At 38.7% G+C, this 25270-nt stretch overlaps 1 protein-coding gene and 1 long non-coding RNA gene across 3 annotated transcripts in view; one reads left to right on the forward strand and one right to left on the reverse strand.

Moving 5' to 3' along the window:
* The window catches only part of fat4 (FAT atypical cadherin 4), a 116067-nt gene that overhangs the window by 16174 nt on the left and 74623 nt on the right, over positions 1-25270 (forward strand). The window contains exons 2-5 of the mRNA XM_067456378.1: positions 12155-12416; positions 15765-16115; positions 20932-21854; positions 25036-25210. Coding sequence (XP_067312479.1) covers positions 12155-12416; positions 15765-16115; positions 20932-21854; positions 25036-25210 — 1711 coding nt within the window. The remainder of the gene's footprint in view (positions 1-12154; positions 12417-15764; positions 16116-20931; positions 21855-25035; positions 25211-25270) is intronic.
* LOC137093307 (uncharacterized) lies at positions 37-2174 on the reverse strand. Of its 2 annotated transcripts, XR_010908424.1 has the most exons (5): positions 2116-2174; positions 1694-1838; positions 1384-1437; positions 1218-1271; positions 37-443 (listed from the first exon to the last, which is right to left on the reverse strand). It is a non-coding gene; the product is annotated as an uncharacterized lncRNA (long non-coding RNA). The 2 variants fall into 2 exon arrangements; XR_010908423.1 differs by having other exon boundaries at positions 1694-2158.

Genomic DNA, 25270 nt, shown 5'->3' on the forward strand with positions numbered 1-25270 from the left:
AACCTTTTATTCATAGTAGATAATATATATTACACAATTCTACACTGTTATGCATGATTCAGATTAATCAAACAAACCCCAAAACACACAGAAATTGTTTAAATGTATAAAATGTTCCTTAAAAATCCCCTTAAGTAGCAAAGGCATCATATACTAGCTTGGGTTTGCTTTAAAAAAAATACACAATCAGACCAAGGGGAATAAATTGAACTAAGTTGAAAGTTATTGCACAGCAGGTACATGACAAATTAAATCTAAAATAAATGTAACCTCTATAAACATTGACAACTGTCTCTTTGGCCAGTTGTCGGTCAACCATTCAGCCTGTGAAAGTTGAAGGGCTTTTTCCTAGTCTTCCACTTTCACATTTCAGAAATCAGGGCTCTTCCACTAAACTGTTGAAAACTTTTGGTTGTTCCAGAGTCTTCTGTGATCCGTGGCTCCTTCATGAGACAAGGGTACAAAAAAATAGGATGAAATGTTGGAAGTGTTTTAACAATATCGTGTGTTTAAGTCAGGATGTAGCATGTATAATAAAGTTGTGCAATTCAGTTTCTCATGTCTAAATTTCTGACATAAATGATACCCTGTCACAATCAAATTAATTAACCATTTTCAGTTCAAAGTGTATACAGAAATTAAAGGCAAGCACTTCATAGGGCTTCTCACACTGAGCTTATCGTCATTCTAAACACACTTTTAACCTCGGGTAAAGTAACATTTCACACTTTTATATTTACGTGCTTTGGACAGTCACTGAAACACTGTGCACTCTATATAAATAATAAAGTCAGCATTGAAGAGGAAAAACATCAAATGCAAACAGAAAACGCAATTGCAGCGAAGAAGAGACCATTTAAATTATTGTATAGTCTGAAATGTCCATTCAGGATAAACTTGTAATACAAGGACATGCAAAGCTTGAGCATTTATGAAAACATATTGTGTGCAGTGCAGTGTCTGTCAGTGACCCGATACTGCACATATGTTATCCCATGGTTTATTAAAGTACAGTGTGGAACGGCAGTGTATGAATACCCAGGATTAATTGTTCATCTCAGGTAAATGATGATCAGTGTGAAACATGAAGCAAGATAACCCAAGATTCTGTATACCCGGAGTTTACTATTTCAAGTGTGAAAAGCCCTCATGTTTTTTATCCTAATGAAGGGAAGCTTGTATTTAAAAAAAAAAGACCTTTTCCTTCTTTTTCTTACCATTAACATGAAGATCCTACTGTCAATAGAGCCATCCAACTGTTGTGGAACAGTCTAAAACAATCGAACATTATAGAATAGGAGAACATTCCTGGAAAATGTGACATATAACAACACACTATCTGTATAAGTAGCTTATGTCTTTATTAGAGCCTTTAAAACTAACCTTGTTTTTGATCAGCTTCCATTATCCGGGGGTGACATTCTGATTGTCAATTTACTGCAACAAAATCAAACAGATATATATAATGCTTGGTTGTGTACTTAATTTAATTTTAATGGGACACATTCAAACACATGAAATAGTGTTTGCATTTTGTTAGCTTAAGCACTATATATATATATACATATATATATATATATATATATATATATATATATATATACACTTGAAACTTTATAACCAACTAATTCAAAAGGGACAACAAATAAATACTATTTCTTGCTACTGTGTAAATAACTCAAAACCTTCATACCTCCATGGACAGCTGCTTTTTGAAGTGAATTTGAAGGTGTACTGTGCCATCTGGTCAGTTTAAAACACTGGGCAGTAGAAACTGTTGCAGAATGTCTTGCATTGATGTACATGAAGTAAAGCTGATCCTCTCCAAATCGTAATGCCTCAATAAATTAGTGGCGGAAAAATAAATAAAACACTGGTCAGTATCAGATAAAAGCAAATAAAAAATACGGCACCAACAACAAAATAAAATCACAAACAATTATGTTACTTAAACCAAGACCATATCAACAGACGCGATAGACATCGTAAAGCAGAGCACATTAGAAAAAAATAGAGCCACGTTCTGTATAAAGTGTTAATACAACAACGATGGATCAAATACACAACACAAATAAACTTGATAGATTAAAACCACAACACAAAACAGCTGTTTACCGTGTTCTCTTCTTCCGCCGTGCCGATTGTTGTTTTCGTGAACTCCGCCCACTTCCGGCTTGAGACTGTGGCATGGCGCTGTTGTCCTCAGAGCGTTGTGAGTGACGTATATGGGTTCTGCGGTTCTGCAGTTGGTTATTATTGGTACTGTCCGTCTCAATCGGCGGCTCATCAGGTGTTTCAGACGGGCCTTGCTCTTCAGTAGGCCTGTCACGCGCTTTGTGCGGGCAAGTGAACCGTTTGTGTCCAATGTCTCCGCATTCAAAACAACGCAAAGACTCTGTACTAGCGTACACCATGTATGAGCTCTCTCCATGAGACACTCGAAAAGACACATCGAGCGTTTTAGTGGGAGAGCTCAAAAACATGTAAACATGTCTCCTGAAAGACAGCACATGTTTTAATGCAGCGTTTTTACATCCTAATGGAATCTCTTTTATAGCGCCGGCAAATTTGCCAAATCTAGTTAACTCCTTCATTATAGTTTCGTTACCGACGAACGGGGGCACGTTAGAGATTACGATTTTCGTTGCCGGTGCAGACAACGGCGTAACAGGCACGAATGTTTCGTTAATCCATATTCCGCTTTCAATCAAGTTTTTAACTTGATTTTCATTTTTTAAAAAGACTACAACTGCCTTATTCATTCTTGAAGCAGAACTAATGTTTTCATGACCGACCTTGGCTCCTACAGCAAGGAGAACATCCTCGATAGAGGTGTTCGCCTCCGGTGCACACCTGAACCCATTCCGGAGGGTGAGAGGCGACGCTCCCCCCGCGGGGGTGGACGTCATGATGCCTCACACACAAACCACGCGATATAAAACTAACCAACCTAAAACCGTGTTCAAAAAGTGAAAAAGAAAAGAAAAAAAAATTCATAAAAGAAAAAACAAAAAAGGAAAATATATAATCAGCTTGAAATAAGCAGAAAAAATAGCAAACGCTCCCCCACACGTGTCTCTCACACACGCACTCACTCCCAGCATTCACTCAGAGAGAGAGAGAGAGAGAGAGAGAGAGAGAGAGAGAGAGAGTCTGAACTATTAAAGCTCCGTCTTTGACAGGAAGACGACATTAAACCCAACAGTGAGAGAAATCTGAGCTCGACGCCACTGAAACACAAATAACTGATAGAGAAACAACCTCATTTTCATTTAATCTTAACTTGATAAACTAAAGTGACTCAAACTGAAAAAAAAAAAAATCACTGTCCTCTTTATTTTGCAAGGTGAAAGTGATAAAACCATGTGCGCTACCAGTGAGATTAAAGGTAGGGTAGGTAAGATTTGGTTAAAAAACTTTTTTTTCCAAATTTGTTTAAACGTTCTTTATATATCAATACATAATTAAAATGTAAGTACTCTAAAAAAGAAAGTATAACATTTGAGTGTGTGTAGACCTCTCAGGACTGTTTTAAAGACAGCTCATTATTTCCATTCACTCCACCTTCTCCCTTCTGGGCTCTTTCCAAAGCCACGCCCCCAAAACACATGAACGCGCCTCACCGACCAATCAGCTGGAAGACGCGTTATTTACCTCAGACGAGCGGTGTGCACATCATGTCACAATCACATGTAATAAAACATCTAACTTTATCAGTATGAATATAAACAGATAAGATGTCTTTAGTCCTCACTATCAAGCTAGAATACCGGTAAAGTTTAAAATATATTTGTGTTTAATTCGGTAACGAGCTAGTTATATTTATAAGGAAAAGATAATGTGTAGCATCATGTTTCCCCAATAACATCAGTTATACTGTCATGAAGATGAATTTGGTGTAAGATTCATAACATATACGGTGTTTCGCATGTAAGAGTTTCCGTGATGAAAGCATTGTTGATTAGCAGCTAAAGCTTAGCTCTAAAAACAGTTCCTGGATGCGGTGTACGAGCTTTTACACAGGCATTCTGTTATCTAAAGTTAAATTTTGCAAAATTCAACACGACAGCGATCCACTTGAGCTAAATATATTGAGTATTTATCATCTCTACTAATGGCTAAGTGTATAATATTGTAACTTTATGCTCAGTAATGTGATGTTAGCTATATTAGGCAGCTTTATGTGCTAGTGATACATGCTTCATGAAAACATAAACCAAAAAAATGTATAATCAGAATGAAAGATTACCTGCGACCAACCAGGCATTGTGACCCAGCAGGTTTAACCCAACGACTGGAAATTTAAAACTACCCAATGGTGTTTAAAATGTGATCAAATAAACCAACAAAAATTACCCAACAGTCTTAACAACCCAGCATTATTAAGAGTGTAGTCAAAATATCGAGAAAAAGAAACATTTACTAGACAAGCTCCAATGATTGTCTTGTTTTGGGAAAAAATAACTCAAAAAGAAGAGTTTTAAAGAGTTTATTTTTCTCTCTTCATTTTGAGTTATTTTCCCCCAAAACAAGACAATTACTTTTGCTTGTCTAGTAAATACTTCTTGTTTTAAGGATTTTTAGACGTTTGGACTAGAAACAAGACAAAAATACTGAGGAAGAAGAGCATTTTATGCAGTGTAACAGCTCCATCACACACGGCATCAGTGTTGCCACAGTTACTTTGAAAAAGTAATCTGATTACTGATTACTCCTTTAAAAAGTAACTTAGTTACTTTACAGATTACTTGATTTTAAAAGTAACTAAGTTAGATTACAAGTTACTTTATTAGTTACATTCAGCAGTTGCCGACACCGCTGCCGCCTCAAAATAGAAATGACAACCGTTTTTGGCAACACACTTTATTGCATTTATGCCCGAGCCTGACGGCCCCGACTTTTTTACGCCCCTTTTTTTAGGCTTCTCCTTTGTTTTATATTTATTTTAATAATTAAAATGAACAATGAGATGTGCTGGTGGAAACAACATGAGACCATGATAGCTTGCGACACTGTCAAGATACGGCTCGCGCAGGGTTAAAGAGTCCGTTTCTTCAGTGCAGCTAAAGGCTAGAGTTATGGCCTTTTTACAACTGGTTCCTTCATTTGTTTTCTCCGACCAGGTATCTATCTGATTGCGAAATGACCAGGAGTAACGTTAGGCCTAAATGCCTTCCGAGAGTCTTTCGAGACGTATTTAATTCCGATCACTCAAACAAACCAATTCAGAAGGTGCATGAAAGCATTTCAAACTAAACCGGACAAATGTAAATGTATCTGGTTGTTTAAACCACATGTGTAAATTTTACTCCTGGCAAATAATTAAAAAATAAATGTGTGAGAGCGTGTTATGTTGTAGTCAGATAGATATGACGGTGCTACTGCAACATCGCTGCAAATGAGTAAAGCAAGCCAAAGCATATGGCCGTAAATGAAACTTTAAAATAAGTCACACAAAACACATCATCTTCAATATAAATTAATGAGACTAATGATCTGACCAGTGCTTAGGTCGCTCTCTCTCATATTGCGATCTTTGAGTCAGTGCTTAGGCCGCTCTCTCTCATATTGCGATCTTTGAGTCAGTGCTTAGGCCGCTCTCTCTCATATTGCGATCTTTGAGTCAGTGCTTAGGCCGCTCTCTCTCATATTGCGATCTTTGAGTCAGTGCTTAGGCCGCTCTCTCTCATATTGCGATCTTTGAGTCAGTGCTTAGGCCGCTCTCTCTCATATTGCGATCTTTGAGTCAGTGCTTAGGTCGCTCTCTCTCATATTGCGATCTTTGAGTCAGTGCTTAGGCCGCTCTCTCTCATATTGCGATCTTTGAGTCAGTGCTTAGGCCGCTCTCTCTCATATTGCGATCTTTGAGTCAGTGCTTAGGCCGCTCTCTCTCATATTGCGATCTTTGAGTCAGTGCTTAGGCCGCTCTCTCTCATATTGCGATCTTTGAGTCAGTGCTTAGGTCGCTCTCTCTCATATTGCGATCTTTGAGTCAGTGCTTAGGCCGCTCTCTCTCATATTGCGATCTTTGAGTCAGTGCTTAGGCCGCTCTCTCTCATATTGCGATCTTTGAGTCAGTGCTTAGGCCGCTCTCTCTCATATTGCGATCTTTGAGTCAGTGCTTAGGTCGCTCTCTCTCATATTGCGATCTTTGAGTCAGTGCTTAGGTCGCTCTCTCTCATATTGCGATCTTTGAGTCAGTGCTTAGGCCGCTCTCTCTCATATTGCGATCTTTGAGTCAGTGCTTAGGTCGCTCTCTCTAATATAGCGATCTTTGAGTCAGTGCTTAGGTCGCTCTCTCTAATATAGCGATCTTTGAGTCAGTGCTTAGGTCGCTCTCTCTCATATTGCGATCTTTGAGTCAGTGCTTAGGCCGCTCTCTCTCATATTGCGATCTTTGAGTCAGTGCTTAGGTCGCTCTCTCTCATGTTGCGATCTTTGAGTCAGTGCTTAGGTCGCTCTCTCTCATATTGCGATCTTTGAGTCAGTGCTTAGGTCGCTCTCTCTCATATTGCGATCTTTGAGTCAGTGCTTAGGTCGCTCTCTCTCATATTGCGATCTTTGAGTCAGTGCTTAGGCCGCTCTCTCTCATATTGCGATCTTTGAGTCAGTGCTTAGGCCGCTCTCTCTCATATTGCGATCTTTGAGTCAGTGCTTAGGCCGCTCTCTCTCATATTGCGATCTTTGAGTCAGTGCTTAGGCCGCTCTCTCTCATATTGCGATCTTTGAGTCAGTGCTTAGGCCGCTCTCTCTCATATTGCGATCTTTGAGTCAGTGCTTAGGTCGCTCTCTCTCATATTGCGATCTTTGAGTCAGTGCTTAGGTCGCTCTCTCTAATATAGCGATCTTTGAGTCAGTGCTTAGGTCGCTCTCTCTCATATTGCGATCTTTGAGTCAGTGCTTAGGCCGCTCTCTCTCATATTGCGATCTTTGAGTCAGTGCTTAGGTCGCTCTCTCTCATGTTGCGATCTTTGAGTCAGTGCTTAGGTCGCTCTCTCTCATATTGCGATCTTTGAGTCAGTGCTTAGGTCGCTCTCTCTCATATTGCGATCTTTGAGTCAGTGCTTAGGCCGCTCTCTCTCATATTGCGATCTTTGAGTCAGTGCTTAGGCCGCTCTCTCTCATATTGCGATCTTTGAATTTGAAATGAGCTGCTGAATAAAATGCTGGAATCTTTTGCTTTGATGTGAACTCCGTTAAATGAGCATATACCGCGGGAATTGAAGATCGGATTTATATTAATTTTGCTGAAGTCTAAGGTAGGCTAAAAGACAACCTGCATGTACTTTTTATTTTATTTTTTATTTTAGATTGTGTAGCCCGTTTCGTTTTTTTTGAGCGCCGTTGTGAGCAGTAGGCTAATCTATCAGCTGCCTCAGCTCGTCAGAAATGCCTTTGTGGTGGTATAATAACTAGCCTACTTTGTTTTTAATGTCAAAGTAGTTATATTTCGTTTCATTTCTTTATTAAGTTCATTTAGAAAAATGTTTAGAGCAATTTTTTGTTTGTTAAATTAAAGTTTTAAATTTTTTATGTGACGACCCAGTGAGTTAACCGCATGTTTAATAGCCTAGTCTCTCAAACCAACTCTTGAATTGTCTTGCCTATATAAACTTTAATTTAACAAACAAAAAATTGCTCTGAACATTTTTCTAAATTAGGTTAATAAAGAAACGAAACGAAAAATAACTACTTTGACATTAAAAACAAAACTGAACTATTTTAATGGCTGCAACAATGTAAAAAAATAAATAAAAAATAAATAAAAAACAGGCTCCAGGCGAACTCGGGAAATTACTAAGGAAAATGACTAAAATAGTAACTCACAGTGACTTGGATAAGTAACTTTAATCTGATTACTGGTTTGGAAATAGTAACGCGTTAGATTACTCGTTACTGGAGAAAAGTAGTCAGATTAGAGTAACGCGTTACTGGCATAACTGCACGGCATGAAAGGGAATATCTGGAAAACCGTTAATATATTTACTGATTCATTTAATTAGCTTGTCAGTCTGTATTAAATAAATGTTTGAATGTTTTAATCATTGCAATATAACTTATGCTACTACAAGTGTAGAAAAAAACTTTTTTCTTTCTCTTGTTGGTCGTTTCCAGCATTTTTTTCCCCTTCCAAATGACAACCTTGGCACACTGGTCAGGAATTATGGGATTTTTGTGCTCCAGTAGTCATCCATTTTGGAGTCGGCCACTAACAGCATGTCTGAATCCTGTCCAGGGTTATTCCTGTAGCTCCGCATCCAGAAGCTCAAACTCAGCTCTGGATCCGTGATAGAGACGCCACACTGCACAAAACGCTCTTCTTACTGAGTATTTTAGTCTCGTTTGCAAGTGCACGGCACCAGAGATTAATCTTGACAACACTTATAAGACAACATAAGTAGCTACATAATCAAATTCACAAATATTACACCATTTAAACTACTAAAAATACACACTTGAGTTACAAAAACAATCGTTGTAATAGAATATACTTATTTGTTCACAGTTTGAACGCTCTTTGTTTTCACTTTAACATTAAATAAAGCACATAAACTCTACCTGAGAGTAACATTGCATGTTTTGTGTTGTTGTTCCAGCCGCAGTCGTACAAAAATAGAAACCATTTCTAAAATACATTCATCGCACGTCGCCGTTGCGGCCGGTTAGGACAAAAACTCGAATTAACACAGAAAAGATGCTTTTATTGCGTGTAGTGGACAAGGTGTATGGTTCAAAACTGAAAATACACACTCTTAAAGCACTGATATGTATCATTTAGGGGTTACCAATTAGTCAGGTACAAAGATGTACCTTTTCACTTTTGTACCTTAGGGTACCGCCCCAGTGACGAACTGTACCTTTTTTTCAGAGAGTGTTGTTATTGTATTTCAAGCATCAAAATTTATTTTTATGGCATTAGTTTGTTAGAGTGAATGATAATAATCGTAGTAACTTCCCAAACGAGCGTCCGGAACATTCCCTCTCCATCCCGCGTGAGTTTCCGCTTGTCCCGCCGGCCGGAAGAGGCCCAGGTGGCTGATGGGAAATCCAGAGATCTGCTGCACCGATCAATGGCAGCTGCAGCCGAGGAGTCATATTCACTCGTGCTTTTACTCTACACTGCAAAAAACACTTTTCTTACTTAGTATTTTTGTCTTGTTTCTAGTCCAAACATTTAACAATTCTTACATTAAGAAAGATTTACTAGACAAGTACAGATGATTGTCTTGTTTTGGGGGAAAATAACTCAAAATGAAGAGAGTTTTTGCTTAAAATAAGATAAATAATCTGCCAATGGGGTGAGAAAAATAATCTTAATTCAAACAGAAAACAAGATTATTTTTCTCACCCCATTGGCAGATTATTTATCTTATTTTAAGCAAAAACTCTCTTCATTTTGCGTTATTTTTCCCAAAACAAGACAATTACTTTTGCTTGTCTAGTAAATGTTTCTTAATCTAAGAATTTTTAGATGTTTGGACTAGAAACAAGACAAAAATACTGAGTAAGAAGAGCATTTTTGCAGTGTTCCTCTCTGCTTTCTTCTTTCCAGCGGACTTGTGAGACAGAGAGAGCATTTTTCAAGAGAACGCTTCAGGATTCAGAGTATTTAACATTAACATGTTTGCTCTTATTTCCTCTTTTAATGGATGAGGGAAAATGAAGGAGAAGCGTCACACGTTTACTACATTGCAAAAAAAATGCTTTTCTTACTCAGTATTTTTGTCTTGTTTCTAGTCTAAATATCTAAAAATTCTTAAAGAAATAAGTATTTACTAGACAAGCAAAAGTAATTGTCATGTTTTGGGGAAAAATAATCTTGTTTCTGACTGAAATCTTGTTTCTTGTTTCTAAACGGAAATAAGATTACTTTTCTCACCCCATTGGCAGATCATTTTGCCTGTTTTAAGCAAAAACTCACTTCATTTAGATTTTATTTTCAACAAAAAAAGAAAAAATATCTTTTTACTGATCTAGTAAATGCATCTTGATTTAAGAATTGTTAGATAATTAGACTGGAAACAAGACACAAATACTAAATAAGAAGAGCGTTTTTGCAGTGTAGTGTTTATGAGTTGGTTGATGAAGGACTTTTGAGTGTATTTTATCGTTGTGAGCTCATGGATGATCTGCTCTTTGATGTGGTGTAGCGTCTCTTCTTTAATGTGTCTGTCTGAACTCATATTGTCCTCTTCTCGAATGGGGACGTCACAATCTGTCACCAGCGTTATTCATGTCACGTTAGATTGGGCCTCAGTATCAGATGTTTAGCGGCTGTGTTGGCCGCAGGTATCAGGGGATCTATTAGATGAATTTACAGAGGAACCGTATATCCGTTTGGTTCAAAGAGAAACTCTCTCTCTCTCTCTCTCTCTCTCTCTCTCTCTCTCTCTCTCTCTCTCTCTCTCTCTGTCGATGTGTGTGTGTGTTAGGTGTGTGTTTCTCCGCTGTCAGCTGTGCACTGCAGATCTGACCTCCAGGAAACTCAACACCAGTGTGGAAATGAAATACTTTGCACTCTCACTAATTGGTGCCTCTGCAGTCTGAAGTTCAGCGCTCTGAATGTGTGACGTGAGGCATAGACACATGGACTATTATTTTTAATTTTATTATAAATACACATCGATCAGGCACAACATTATTGTGTTAGTGCCCCTAACCTAACAGGCATGGACTCCACTCGACCCCTGAAGGTGTGCTGTGGTATCTGGCACCAAGATGTTAGCAGCAGATCCTTTAAGTCCTGTAAGTTGTGAGGTGGGATGGATCGGACTTGTTTGTTCAGCTCATCCCACAGATGCTCGATTGGATTGAGATCTGGGGAATCTGGAGGCCGAGTCGACGCCTCAAACTGGTTGTTGTGCTCCTCAAACCATTCCTGAAGCATTTGTGCTTTGTGTCAGGAGCATTATCCTGCTGGAAGAGCCACAGCCACCAGAATACCGTTTCCATCAAAGGCTGAACATGGTCTCAGCAATGCTTAGGTAGGTGGAGCGTGTCAAAGTAACATCCACATGGATGGAGGACCCAAGGTTTCCCAGCAGAACATTGGCCAAAGCATCACACTGCCTCCGCCGGCTCGCCTTCTTCCCATAGTGCATCCTGGGGCCATGTGTTCCTCAGGTGAGCCACACACACACACACACACACACACACACCCGGCCATCCACGTGATGTAGAAGAACACGTGATTCCTCAGACCAGGCCACCTTCTTCCATTGCTCCGTGGTCCAGTTCTGATGCTCACGTGCCACTGTTGGTGCTTTCGGCGGGGTCAGGGGTCAGAGGTCACCCTGACTGGTCCATACGCCTCAAACTGAGCTGCTCTGTGTATTCTGAGAGCTTTCTATCAGAACCAGCATTAACTTCTGGAGCAGTTTGAGCTCCAGTAGCTCGTCTGTTTGATCGGACCCCACGGGCCAGCCTTCGCTCCCCACGGTCATCAATGAGCCTTGGCCGCCCATGACCCTGTGGCCGGTTCTCCACTGGTCCTTCCTTGGAGCACTTTTGATAGATACTGACCACTGCAGACCGGGAACAGCCCACAAGAGCTGCAGTTTTGGAGATGCTCTGACCCAGTCGTCTAGCCGTCACAATCTGGCCAAACTTGCTCAAATCCTTACGCTTGCCCATTTCTCCTGCTTCACACACATCAACTCTGAGGACAAAATGTTCACTTGCTGCCTAATATATCCCACCCACTAACAGGAGCCGTGATGAAGAGATCATCAGTGTTATTCACCTGTCAGTGGTCATAATGTTATGCCAGATCGGTGTATATAGCACAGTGCAACAAAGCTCATTTTCATTTAGTTAAGGTTTTATTTTCTAATATGTATATTTTATGTAATCACAGATTTATTTCAAATCAATATGTGAACCTTTAGTTTCACTTTTTACTTCACTGATTTTCTTAGAACAAATATCTAAATGTTTTTAAGTCGTTTTTTTGTTGACCAAAAATGTATAAAAAGAAAGTGCGTTTGTGCTTAAAACAAGAACAAATATCTGCCAATGGAGTCAAATAATAATAATCTTGATTTCCCTTTGAGTCCATAAGCAGATAGTTATTCTTGTCTTAAGCACAAACTCACTTCATTTTGATAAATTTTTCATGAAAATATTCAGTGATTTTGCTTCTGGTTGTGTTCAGGGTGCGAATGCTCTGGTGACCTACGCCATCATCAGCGGCGCAGACGACAGCTTCCGCATCGATCCCGAATCCGGCGATCTGATCGCCACCAAGCGGCTGGACCGCGAGCGGAGGTCGAAATATTCTCTGCTGGTGCGGGCGGATGACGGCCAACAATCCTCCGACATGCGGCTCAACATCACCGTCAGCGACGTCAACGATCATCCACCCAAGTTTTCCCGCTCCGTGTACTCCTTCGACATCCCAGAGGACATGAATCCAGGTACTGACTCTCTCAGGCTCAGTTAAAGGGAACTTCAATGGCTTAATATAACTTACAGTGGGACAAAAAAGTATTTAATCAGTCACCAATTGTGCAAGTTCTCCCACTTAAAAAGATGAGAGAGGCCTTTAATTTTCATCATAGGTACACTTCAACTATGAGAGACAGAATGAGAGAAAAAAAATCCAGAAAATCACATTATCTTATTTTTAAAGAATTTACTTGCAAATCATGGTGGAAAATAAGAATTTGGTCAATAACAAAAGTTAATCTCAATACTTTGTTATATACCCTTTGTTGGCAATGACAGATGTCAAACGTTTCTGTAAATTAAAAACCACAAGGTTTTTACATGATGTTGTTTGTAGTTTGGCCCATTCCTCCATACAGATGGGATCCTCTAGAGGAGTGATGTTTAGGGATTTTCAACTCCCTCCAAATATTTTCTTTGGGGTTGAGATCTGGAGGCTGGCTAGGCCACTCCAGGACCTTGAAATGCTTCTTATGAAGACACTCCTTCATTGCCCGGATGGTGTGTTTGGGATCATTGTCATGCTGAAAGACCCAGCCATGTTTCATCTTCAATGCCCATGCTGATGGAAGGAGATTTTTACTCAAAAACTCACAATACACAGCCCCATTCATTCTTTCCTTTACACGGATCAGTCGTCCTGGTCCCTTTGCAGAAAAACAGCTCCAAAGCATGATGCCCCCCCCCATGCTTCACAGTAGGTGTGTTGAAACTCAGCGCTCTTTCTCCTCTAATCACGACAAGTTGAGTTTTTACCAAAAAGTTCTATTTTGTTTTCATCTGACCATATGGCATTCTCCCAATCCTCTACTGGATCATCCAAATGCTCTTTAGCAAACTTCAGACGGGCTTGGACATGGATTTGCGTAGTGTGTCACTGATGGTAGCCTTTGTTACTTTGGTCCCAGCTCTCTGCAGGTCATTCACTAGATCCCCCTGTGTGGTTCTAGGATTTTTGCTCACCGTTCTTGTGATCATTTTGACCCCACAGGGGGGGGGGGGGGGGGGGTTCCGTGGAGCCCCAGATCGAGGGAAATTATCAGTGGTATTGTATGTCTTCCATAGAAGTTCTTGGCGATAGTGGAGTTTGGAGTCTGACTGTTTGAGGTTGTGGACAGCCGTCTTTTATACTGATAACAAGTTCAAACAGGAGCCATTAATACAGGTAACGAGTGGAGGACAGAGGAGCCTCGTAAAGTAGAAGTTACAGGTCTGTGAGAGCCAGAAATCTTGCTTTTTTTGTAGATGATCAAAAACTTATTTTCCATCATAATTTGCAAATTAATTCATAAAAAATCAGACAATGTGATTTTCTTGATTTTCTTTCTCTTGGATTCTCTGGATTCTGTCTCTCATAGTTGAAGTGTACCTATGATGAAAATTACAGGCCTCTCTTATCTCATCAAGTGGGAAAACTTGCTCAATTGATGGCTGACTAAATACTTTTTTGCCCCACTGTAAATGATGCCTCATACTGAAATATGTAGGAGAAAACCAATGAAATATTTACGTTATTTCTAAAATCCACATTGTTTTATATATATTTTGGACAAAGGGGGCGCCATTTTTTTTTAGGTACGTAGTCGATGGCGTCATATGGCTGCGACTGCCACTACTGTTGCTATTTTTACCACAACACAACTCGAAACAAATTGTAGATGCCACAACAGGCTTTTGGTTGTTTTTTTCATTTGAAGGGCAACAGGAGAAGCGATGTAAGCGTTAGATGCTATCCTGTCAGGATGTAAACATGCTGACGCGTGTGGAGAACAGAGACGTGGGTCTTTAGGAAGTTTTGTTTCTTCTTGTCGCTAGACTTACATCGCTGAGACAATGACAGCCAAAAGCCGCACGATATGGCATCGTCTATGTTTTGTCCATTTTCCGTCATCAACTGCGCACCTAAACAAAATGGGAGGCGCCCTTGTCCAAAATATATATATATATGTAAGGGATAATCCACAGCTAGCCATGCATTAAAGGATTTTAATGCACGGCGTAGAGGCGAAGAACCGCCCGACGTGAAGCGGGTTGCCTCTAGGTCGTGCATTAAAATCATTTAATGCATGGCTAGCTGTGGATTATCCCGCTTATACCATGGTTATTTGCCAAGTTAAAAACAAGTTAAACCTGTTCATTAAACGCTTTTACTGCACACCTTCCAGCCAATCAGAATCGAGTATTAAAACAGACCATGGTATAAATATATATAAAACATGGATTGTTTAAATCACGTAAATCTTTGATGGGTTTCCTACTACATATCTCAGTAACACAGTGTCTTAACTACATGCGACGCGATAAGATTCCACCAAAAAGCAACTTGTCTGTCCACACCAGACGCGACGCGACTACAAGATGCAACAAATCAATCAAAAACCACAGCCAATCAGAGCAGCGAGTGGGCGGAGCTCTAGCAACAAAGAGCAGGGCACCACAGATTAATCTTGACGGCACTCGCAAGGAAATGAATTAAGTACATAATCAAATTCACAAATATTACACCATTTAAACTACTAAAAATACATACTGAAAACAATCGTTGTAATAGAATATACTTATTTGTTCACAGTTTGAACGCTCTTTGTTTAATTTCAAGATCTGAGGTGAATTATCCTTTAGTATGACAAAGCTGGGAGCACTAAATGATATTCAAAGTAACATTACACACTTTAACATTAAATAAAGCACATAAACTCTACCTGAGAGTAACATTGCATGTTTTGTGTTGTTGTTCCAGTCGCGGTCGTACAAAAATAGAAACCGTTTCTAAAATACATTCATCGCACGTCGCCGTTGCGGCCGGTTAGGACAAAAACTCGAATTGACACGGAAAAGATGCTTTTATCGTGTGTAGTTAGGACACGGTGTATGGGACATCATTTAAGATATATTAAGCACCAGGGGTTCCCTTTGACACACAGTCACAAAGGCTACACTGAAAAAAATTATCTTCTTACTTAATAATTTTGTCTTGTTTCTAGTCTAAATGAGAAAAATAATTTTGTTTCTGATTGAAATCTTGTTTCTTGTTTCCAAACAGAAATAAGATTATTTTTCTCCCCCCGTTGGCAAATCATTTTGCCTGTTTTAAGCAAAAACTCTCTTCATTTTGATATTATTTTCAACAAAACAAGAAAAAATATCTTGTGTCGTTTTACTGATCTAGTAAATGCATCTTGATTTAAGAATTGTTAGACATTTAGACTGGAAACAAGACACAAATACTTAATAAGAAGAGTATTTTTGGTAGTGTAACCCTCCTGTGAGCTGCGTTTGCATGTGAGCTGTATTTAGTGTTGTGTTTCTCCATCTAGGCTCTATCGTGGCGGCGATCTTGGCTAGCGACTCGGACTCGGGTGCAAATGGAGAGATCACATACTCGATAGAGGAGGATGATGAAGACGCCACCTTCCTCCTGAACCCTGTCACTGGGGTGTTTAACGTCACCCGTCCGCTGGACTACGAGTCTCAGCAGTTTTACATCCTGACGGTCCAGGCTCGGGACGGCGGAGGTCTGTCCAGTTTCGTACGGGTCTACTTTAACCTGCAGGATGTCAATGACAACCCGCCCGTGTTCAACAGCTCCATCTACAGCTCCTCCGTCCTCGAGAGTCTGAGTCCTGGAACGGCCGTCCTCAGCCTGAGCGCCAGAGACGCCGACGACGGTACGAGCTCCGGTGCACTCATATCAGACACATTAAGGGTCCTGACATCTGCCTGACCTGTCTAAGTTTAATTCGTCATTAATTAGCCCAGCACAGTAAAATGACATGCAGTAAAAAACTAGTAGGCTAAATTGTGCGCACGTTTTAAAGACAAAATATTGTCTTGTTTTGGGGGAAAATAACTCCAAATGAAGAGAGTTTTTGCTTAAAATAAGATAAATAATCTGCCAATGGGGTGAGAAAAATAATCTTGTTTTCTGTTTGAATTAAGATTATTTTTCTCACCCCATTGGCAGATTATTTATCTTATTTTAAGCAAAAACTCTCTTCATTTGGAGTTATTTTTCCCCAAAACAAGACAATTACTTTTGCTTGTCTAGTAAATACTTCTTGATTAAAGAATTTTTAGATGTTTGGACTAGAAACAAGACAAAAATACTAAGTGTGATGTGTTTTTGAATGGTCTCAGACTCTAATGGGGTTACGCTGACCTAAATTCGTGCCTGTGGCTTTTCCTCCTCTGTCGCATTCGAGACCGAGACATCATTGTAAGGACCTTCTGACCCCTGCCCTCTGACCCCGGGCAATGTTTTGTACACAGGCCCAGTGTGGGAAGGTGCCATGGCCGTCTGAACAGCATTACGGATGCTCAATTAGAGCTCATTTACTCTGAAATCTGCAGATCCATATCACGCTCAGTGTACTGTAGCATTAGCGCCGCTTCAGCACGTCTGGACAATAACACATTCAGTAAAACACAGCCATGCACTTCATCCCTCGCTCTTCTGTGCTGTTTAATAACTGCACCAGCTCTACATGTTCAGATTAGAGCCTGTTCCAGATCAGTGTGTTCACGTCACGCGCACGACACACTCCTGAAAATAAAGACACACCACACTTGCATGTACACTGCATAAAATGCTTCTCTTACTTAGTATTTTTGTCTTGTTTCTAGTCCAAATATCTAAAATTCTTACATTAAGAAACATTTACTAGACAAGTACAAATTATTGTCTTGTTTTGGGGAAAAATAACTCAAAATGAAGAGAGTTTTTGCTTAAAATAAGATAAATAATCTGCCAATGGGGTGAGAAAAATAATCTTGTTTTCTGTTTGAATTAAGATTATTTACAAGACAATTATTTTTGCTTGTCTAGTACTTCTTATTTTAAGAATATTTAGATATTTTGGACTAGAAACAAGACAAAAATACTAAGTAAGAAAAGCATTTTTTGCAGTGTAAGGATTCACACACATTTCAGCCAAACTCATACCGTATAGTTCATATTTCAGTCATTTAACATTCACATGTTCAGGGTTCTCTGTTATTTTAGTATTATTTTTATATGCTGTTATAATTGGTATTAATATTTTAAACTAGTCTTTATTTTTTTATTTTCATATTACTAATATTAAATTTAAATGATTTAAAATAAGCTCTCTTAATGATACAATTATTTGTAGCAATGTTTTCAAACAATGTTTAGCAGAGGTGATTTTTAATCTATTATTTGTATTAATTTATTTGTGTTGTTTTTCTGGGCTGATTGACTACAAATTTAATTAAAACTAGGGATGCACCGAATCCAGATTTTTGAGGTTCGGCCGAATACCGAATCTACTAGTTAAGATTCTGCCGAATCCGAAACCGAATACCGAATCCAACTCCCATCCTCAGTCCATTATCACAGTAAACACATTAATGACATAAACAACGTCCACAGCAGTGTATTTTTAATTTAATTTTAATTAAACAAAAGGCAACATTATGACTGTGCCGTATTGCTGTCTGTAGATTCCTTCATGCACAACTCTTGGTTGGGAAGTTCGGTTCTTTTCCGTGGAACGGTTCTTTCGGACAGTTCGTTTCAATGAACCGGTTAAAAAAACCGGATCACCGCTTCTTTTACGTCCTTACGTAATGACGTCATTTCTATCATACTGGCGGATGAAAATACATTCACACACATTCATGTAAAGTATTTGTAATCAAAACTTAGTATAGTAATAATTATTATTGTCATCATCGTCATCTTGGATACATTTTTTAATTCATGTTTTGCAAAAGCACTCGATACAGCCACTGTCGTGCAAACACGGATGTTTTACACAGATTAAATACACTTACATTGACATAACATAAACTTACACAAATCCTTGGTTCACCCGTTCTCATATATTATCAGCATCCGTTTTCCGAGAGAAACAGCAGCCGTCCCGCTCCGAGAGAAACAGCAGCCGTCCCGCTCCGAGAGATACAGTTCTGTTCAAGACGACGCTATCACGCATGCAGTATCTCAGCTCACCGGTTCTCACAGCAAAACAGGTCTCAGTTCAGTGAACTGTTGGAGTTACAGCATATACTTCAAGATATTAGTTTATTTCTAGTCTGAGGGACTGTCACTCATGTCAGAAAGTGAGTAACTATAGTAACTTGTGGGATCAGCGCTGATTTGAGACGCGAACCGTTTAGAACGATTCAGTCCGATTTGGTGAACTGGTTCGACCGGATCACTAAAAAGATCCAGTTAAAAAGAACGATTCGTTCGCGAACCGGACATCCAGCGGCTATTGTTTAGGGTTCTTGCCACCACGAGACAAATCATACATGAACATATAGCTCGACTTGAATTAGCTTCTTGTGACTGAAAGTACTGCCAAACAACTCATTTTCTGTTCACAAGTTCCATTTTTTTTTTTTACAGCCTACTGCATTCGAACGGTCCACCTAGTAAACACGTTGCCATAATCAACCGCGGCATGTTCGACGAGTATTGCGTAGTGCAAGCGGGTTCGATTCAGTGGAAAAAAATTCTAAGGTTCGGCAGAAACCGAACCCAGTCAAAAAGCCCAATATTCGGCCGAATCCAAACCCGAATCCTGGATTTGGTGCATCCCTAATTAAAACTTAATTTCAGATACATTTACAACTGATAAAAATCATGCAATTATTCACGATTCAATATTTCAATAGAATGACAGCCCTAGTGTTTATTAATCTATTATTAGCATTAATTCAAAAGCATTTGTGTTGTTTTTCAGGGCCGGTTGAGTATTAAAAACATAATTTATGATACATTTACAACTGATAAAAATTTGCGATTAATCGCGAGATAAATCATGACAGTCATACGATTAATCATGATTAAATATTTTATTTGATTGACAGCCCTAGTGTTTATTAATCTCTAATTTGTATTAATTTAAAAGTATATGTGTTGTTTTTCAGGGCCTATTGAGTATTAAAAGCGTAATTTAAGATACATTTACAACTGATACAAATGTGCGATTAAATTGTGATTAGTATGCGAGTATTAATGACAATCATGCGATTAATCACGATTAAATATTTTAACCGATTGCCAGCCCTAGTGTTTATTAATCTATTAGTTGTATTAATTTAAAAGCATTTGTGTTGTTTTTCCAGGGCTGATAGAGTATTAAAATCTTAATTTACACTTAATTTAAGATACATTTACAACTGATAAAAGTGTGCGATTAAATTGCGATTAATCACTAGTTAACTCACGACAATCATGTGATTAATCGCAAATCAATATTTTTAACGATTGATAGCCCTCTATTATTTGTATTCATTTAAAAGCATTTGTGATGTTTTTCAGGGCCGATTGAGTAATAAAAACTTAATTTAAACTTAATTTAAAAAACATTTACAACTGATAAAAGTGTGCAATTAAATTGCGATTAATCGCAAATTAACTCATAACAATCATGCGATTAATCACGATTGAATATTTTAATCTATTGACAGCCCTAGTGTTTATTAATCTATAATTTGTATTAATTTAAAAGCTTTTTTTAGGGCCTATTGAGTATTAAAAGCGTAATTTAAGTTACATTTACAAATGATACAAATGTGCTATTAAATTGCGATTAATCGTGAGTTAACTCATGACAATCATACGATTAATAAACAATGAAATATTTTTGTCGATTGACAGCCCTAGTGTTTATTCATCTCTAATTTGTAGTAATTTAAAAGTATTTGTGCTGTTTTTCAGGGTCGATTGAGTATTAAAAGCGTTTTTTAAGATACATGTACAACTGATACAAATATGCGATTAAATTGTGATTAAACGCAAGTTAACTTATGAAAATCATGCGATTAATCACGATTAAATGTTTTAATCGCTTGACAGCCCTAGTATTCATTAATCTATTTTTTGTTTTAAATTAAAAAAACTTTTGTGTTGTTTTTCAGGGCCGATTGAGTATTAAAAACGTAATTTAAGATACATGTACAACTGATAAAAATGTGCGAATAAATTGCGATTAAACGCTAGTTAACTCATAACAATCGTGCGATTAATCACAATTCAATATTTTAACTGATTGACAGCCCTAGTGTTTATTAATCTCTAATTTGTATTAATTTAAAAGCATTTGTGTTTTTTTTCAGGGCCGATTGAGTATTAAAAACGTAATTTAAGATACATGTACAACTGATAAAAATGTGCGATTAAATCGTGATTTATCACGAGTCAACTCATGGCAATAATGCGATTAATCGCGATTCTATATTTTAACCGATTGACAGCCCTAGTGTTCATTAATCTTTTATTTGTATTAATTTAAAAGCATTTGTGTGTTTTTTCAGGGCAAATTGAGTTTTAAAAACATAATTTAAGATACATTTAAAACTGATAAAAATGTGCGATTAAATTGCAATTATTCGCAAATTAACTCATGACAATCATGCGATTAATTGCAATTAAATATTTTAAATGATTGACAGCCCTAGTGTTTATTAATCTATTATTTGTATTAATTCAACAGCATTTGTGTTGTTTTTCAGGGCCGAATGCTGAGCTGCGTTACACTATAGCGTCAGGTGACCCGCAGTCCCAGTTCACCATAACCGACTCGGGCGTCTTACAGACCAGGAAAGTCTTGGACCGCGAGTCGCAGTCTTTCTACAACCTGATTATCACCGCTAATGACATGGCTCCGCCTCCCATGACCCGCTTCACCAGCACCGCCCAGGTGTCAATCATCCTGCTGGATGTCAATGACTGCCCACCCACCTTTACCTCACAGACCACGGCGTACATTCAGGAGAATACGCCTGTGGATACGGTGGTGTTTACAGCGCTGGCCACGGACCCGGATAGCGGACCCAACAGCTATGTGGAATATTCCCTCAAAGGGCTGTTTGGAAACAAGTTCAGCATCGGGAACATTGATGGAGGCGTGGTTTTGGTGGGCGAACTGGACCGCGAGGAAATGGCGAATTACTCTCTGACAATCGTGGCTACCGATAAAGGTGAACCGGCGCTTTCCTCCACAATGGAGGTCATGATGATGGTGCTGGATGTGAATGACAACACGCCAAGCTTCTCCCAGAACATCTACGACATTGAGATCGAGGAGAACACGCTCACCGGAACCGATGTTCTGCAGGTGTTCGCCAGCGACGCGGACGAGGGAACCAACGGTCAGATTCGCTTTTCCATCGCGAATGGAAACGCAAACTCCGATTTCCGCATCGACTCAGTGACGGGAGTTATTTCGGTGGCGAAGCTCCTGGATCGGGAGACGCGGTCTTCGTATTCTCTGTCAGTTCTGGCTGCGGATCGCGGGAGCAGCCCACGTGTGGACCGGGCCACCGTGAACATCGTGCTTTTGGATGTGAACGATTGCTCGCCTGTGCTCGAGCTCTCGCCGTATAGGGTCAGCGTGCAGGAGAACTTAGGAAACCTGCCCAAAAACATCTTACAGGCAAGTACACCGCAACACGCCAAAATAAAAGTTCTGTTTAACTTGAAGAAATTATGACAGAAATATATTATTCTTGAACAGTAGAATGTACCTCTCACAGTAATATGAAACATAACAAGGAATAATTATAATAAAAATAATACAATTATTAAAACTTTATTTTTAAGAGATATCACAACATTTTTCATTCATATTTTAATTTTAATGAAAAAATTATATATATATATATATATATATATATATATATATATATATATATATATATATATATATATATATATATATATATATATATATATATATATATATATATGCATAAACATAATAATTTGATGTATTTTACAGAGCAAAAGTAGCATTTATTATACACTATATTGCCAAAAGTATTGGGCCGCTCCTCCAGATCAGTGAGTTCAGGTGTTCAGTCTCTTCATGGCCACAGGTGTATAAATCAATTTTTGTTGTCCGCCCATTCAGGTTATGGGGTGGGGTTGTTTTTCAGGGGTTAGGCTTACCTTCTCTTAGTTCCAGTGAAAGGAACTCTTAATGCTTCACCAAGACATTTCGGACAATTTCATGCTCCCGACTTTGTGGGAACAGTTTGGGGACGGCCCCTTCCTGTCCCAGCATGACTGCGCTCCAGTGCACAAAGCGTCGGTCCATAAAGACATGGATGAGGAGTTTGGTGTGGAGGAACTTGACTGGCCTGCACAGAGTCCTGAGCTCAACCCGATAGAACAGCTTTGGGATGAATTAGAGCGGAGACTGAGAGCCAGGTCTTCTTGTCCAACATCAGTGCCTGACCTCACAAATGAGCTTCAAGAAGAATGGGCAAAAATCCCCATAAACACACTCCTAAACCTTGAGGAAAGCCTTCCCAGAAGAGCTGGAGCTGTTAGAGAGGGTGGGCCGACTCCAGATTAAACCCACAGGATTAACAATGGGACGGCATTAAAGCTCATGAGCAGGTAAAGGCAGGCGTCCCAAAACTTTTGGCAATATAGTGTATATTTGTCAACAAATGGGACATAATAGTTTATTTTAAATGTATACTGACTAAATATGTTAAATACATTCAGGCTTTAATAAGATTTCCACAAAAAATAGGCAAGAAGAACCCTCATATTCTTCCCGACAGTTGAAAGTGACAAACTTGGAGTTAAAAAAGTGGGAAAAGGCAGCATTAGCTCCTTCATTAGAGCGGACGGCTTTGGTTCTACATAATTTCTGAATTTGCTTTAACATGCAGAAACGCAAGAGCAGATTTCCAACACAAAGCGTGCTGTTATTTGGAAACGTGACTGGAAGAGCTTGACGTCGCTGGAATGATAAACGCAGGGCGTGAATTCGGCTCTGGCTTCCCACTGTAGGGTGACAGAGTGTAACTGCCACGGATAAATGATATAATGAGGCTTTCCTCGAATGTCCGAGTCCAAATGAACCTCACCTGAGATGAAAATGAGCTGGAGTCAGGTGTGCCAGCGTTCAGCCTCTCACGCAAACTCAGAGTTATTCTGGACACGGAGACAGAACCTGCACACTGCAAAACAGGCTTTTCTTACTTAGTATTTTTGTCTTGTTTCTAGTCAAAAGAAATTCTTACATTAAGAAACATTTACTAGACAAGTACAAATTATTGTCTTGTTTTGGGAAAAAATAGCAAAATAATCTTGTTTTCTGTTTGAATTAAGATTATTTTTCTCACCCCCTTGGCAGATTATTTATCTTATTTTAAGCAAAAACTCTCTTCATTTTGAGTTATTTTCCCAAAACAAGACAATTACTCTTGCTTGTCTAGTAAATGTTTCTTTTTTTTAAGTATTTATAGATGTTTGGACTAGAAACAAGACAAAAATACTGAGTAAGAAGAGCATTTTTTTCAGTGTGAGAATGTAAATCAACCTCATGCTTAATCACAACTGGCTTCTTTAAAACACAAAGAGATTGATTGCTAAAATAATGTAATCTTTCATTGACTTTCGGATCCACTATAATGCTCATTCAGAGTTTGTTAGGCTAACTGGTGTTTTTTTAATTGATCATTCTGGAGTTGTTCAGTATTTTGCAATCATGTTTTTGTGCTCCATCCAACCAATTATAAAACTGGTTGCAGTCAAATTCAAATTTAAGGTCATAAAAGGTCTTAAATATCTTAAATGGCATTATTATTGAAGAGGCCTTCATAGGGGATGAAAGAAGATGAATCATGACACACTGCAAAAAATGTTTTTCTTACTTAAAATAAGAGAGTTTTTGCTTAAAATAAGATAAATAATCTGCCAATGGGGTGAGAAAAATAATCTTAATTCAAACAGAAAACAAGATTATTTTGCTATTTTTTTCCCAAAACAAGACAATAATTTGTACTTGTCTAGTAAATGTTTCTTAATGTAAGAATTTTTAGATGTTTTGACTAGAAACAAGACAAAAATACTAAGTAAGAAAATCTTTTTTTGCAGTGTGCTGTTTAATGTGATTATTAAAAGTCAAAAGGTGATGGTTTAATGCAATAAAAGCACATTTCAAAGTGACGTGGATCTACAAGCTTGAGCTTTCAGTGCAGTTCATATAATCAGTGAATATCGCACATGATCTACTGTTGGTGAATTACTTCATGGTGTTAATATTGTAATATGTTGTAGATGGCTGTAAGAGTGCATGCTTTAGCTCTCAAATCTTTTTGAGCGATCAGCTAGTAGTCTTAAAGTCATTTCAAAATAAGAGTCCCTGTATATTAAAAGTCCTGCTTTATGCATACCATCTTTTTCTTTGGTTATTACCGGTATTCTGGTTACACAACAAACATTGGCTCAGTATCTGGCATAAAGAAAAGACTGAAAACATAATTGAAAGCAAATAATATAATATTTGCACAATATTAGGGGAATAATCTGTGTATTGCCATTCTTTAAACACACTACTATTATATCAAAATCCGACATCACTCAACCTCTAATTCATATTAGTATGCATCATGGGCATCGGAAGCAAATAAAAAGTGTGTGGGTCTTGACCCACACACACATAATGGTTCTGACGCCCATGATATGCATGTATATATTACATAAAACATGTATTTTAATCTTGTTTTGTTGACTATGAAGTCCTCGTTAGAGTGGTTTGTTGTTTTGGAGCGGTTCTGTATGTGTGCAGGTCTTAAATAGTCTTAACTGTCCGGCAGGTTGTGGCTCGTGATGATGATTTGGGCGCCAATGGTCAGATCAGCTACGCCCTCAGCAGCGGGAATGAAGTGGGATCATTCAGCCTCTCATCTGGCGGTCAGCTGAGCCTGATCCGAACGCTGGACCGGGAGACTCAGGACAAATACACACTGGTCATCACAGCTCACGACGCAGGTAAGACCGGCCCATGAGCCTACGATAATCCTCATGACAGATCAAATGCTCATAAACTCT

This window comes from Pseudorasbora parva, chromosome 11 (genome assembly GCF_024679245.1).
Source record: "Pseudorasbora parva isolate DD20220531a chromosome 11, ASM2467924v1, whole genome shotgun sequence".
Taxonomy (NCBI): domain Eukaryota; kingdom Metazoa; phylum Chordata; class Actinopteri; order Cypriniformes; family Gobionidae; genus Pseudorasbora; species Pseudorasbora parva.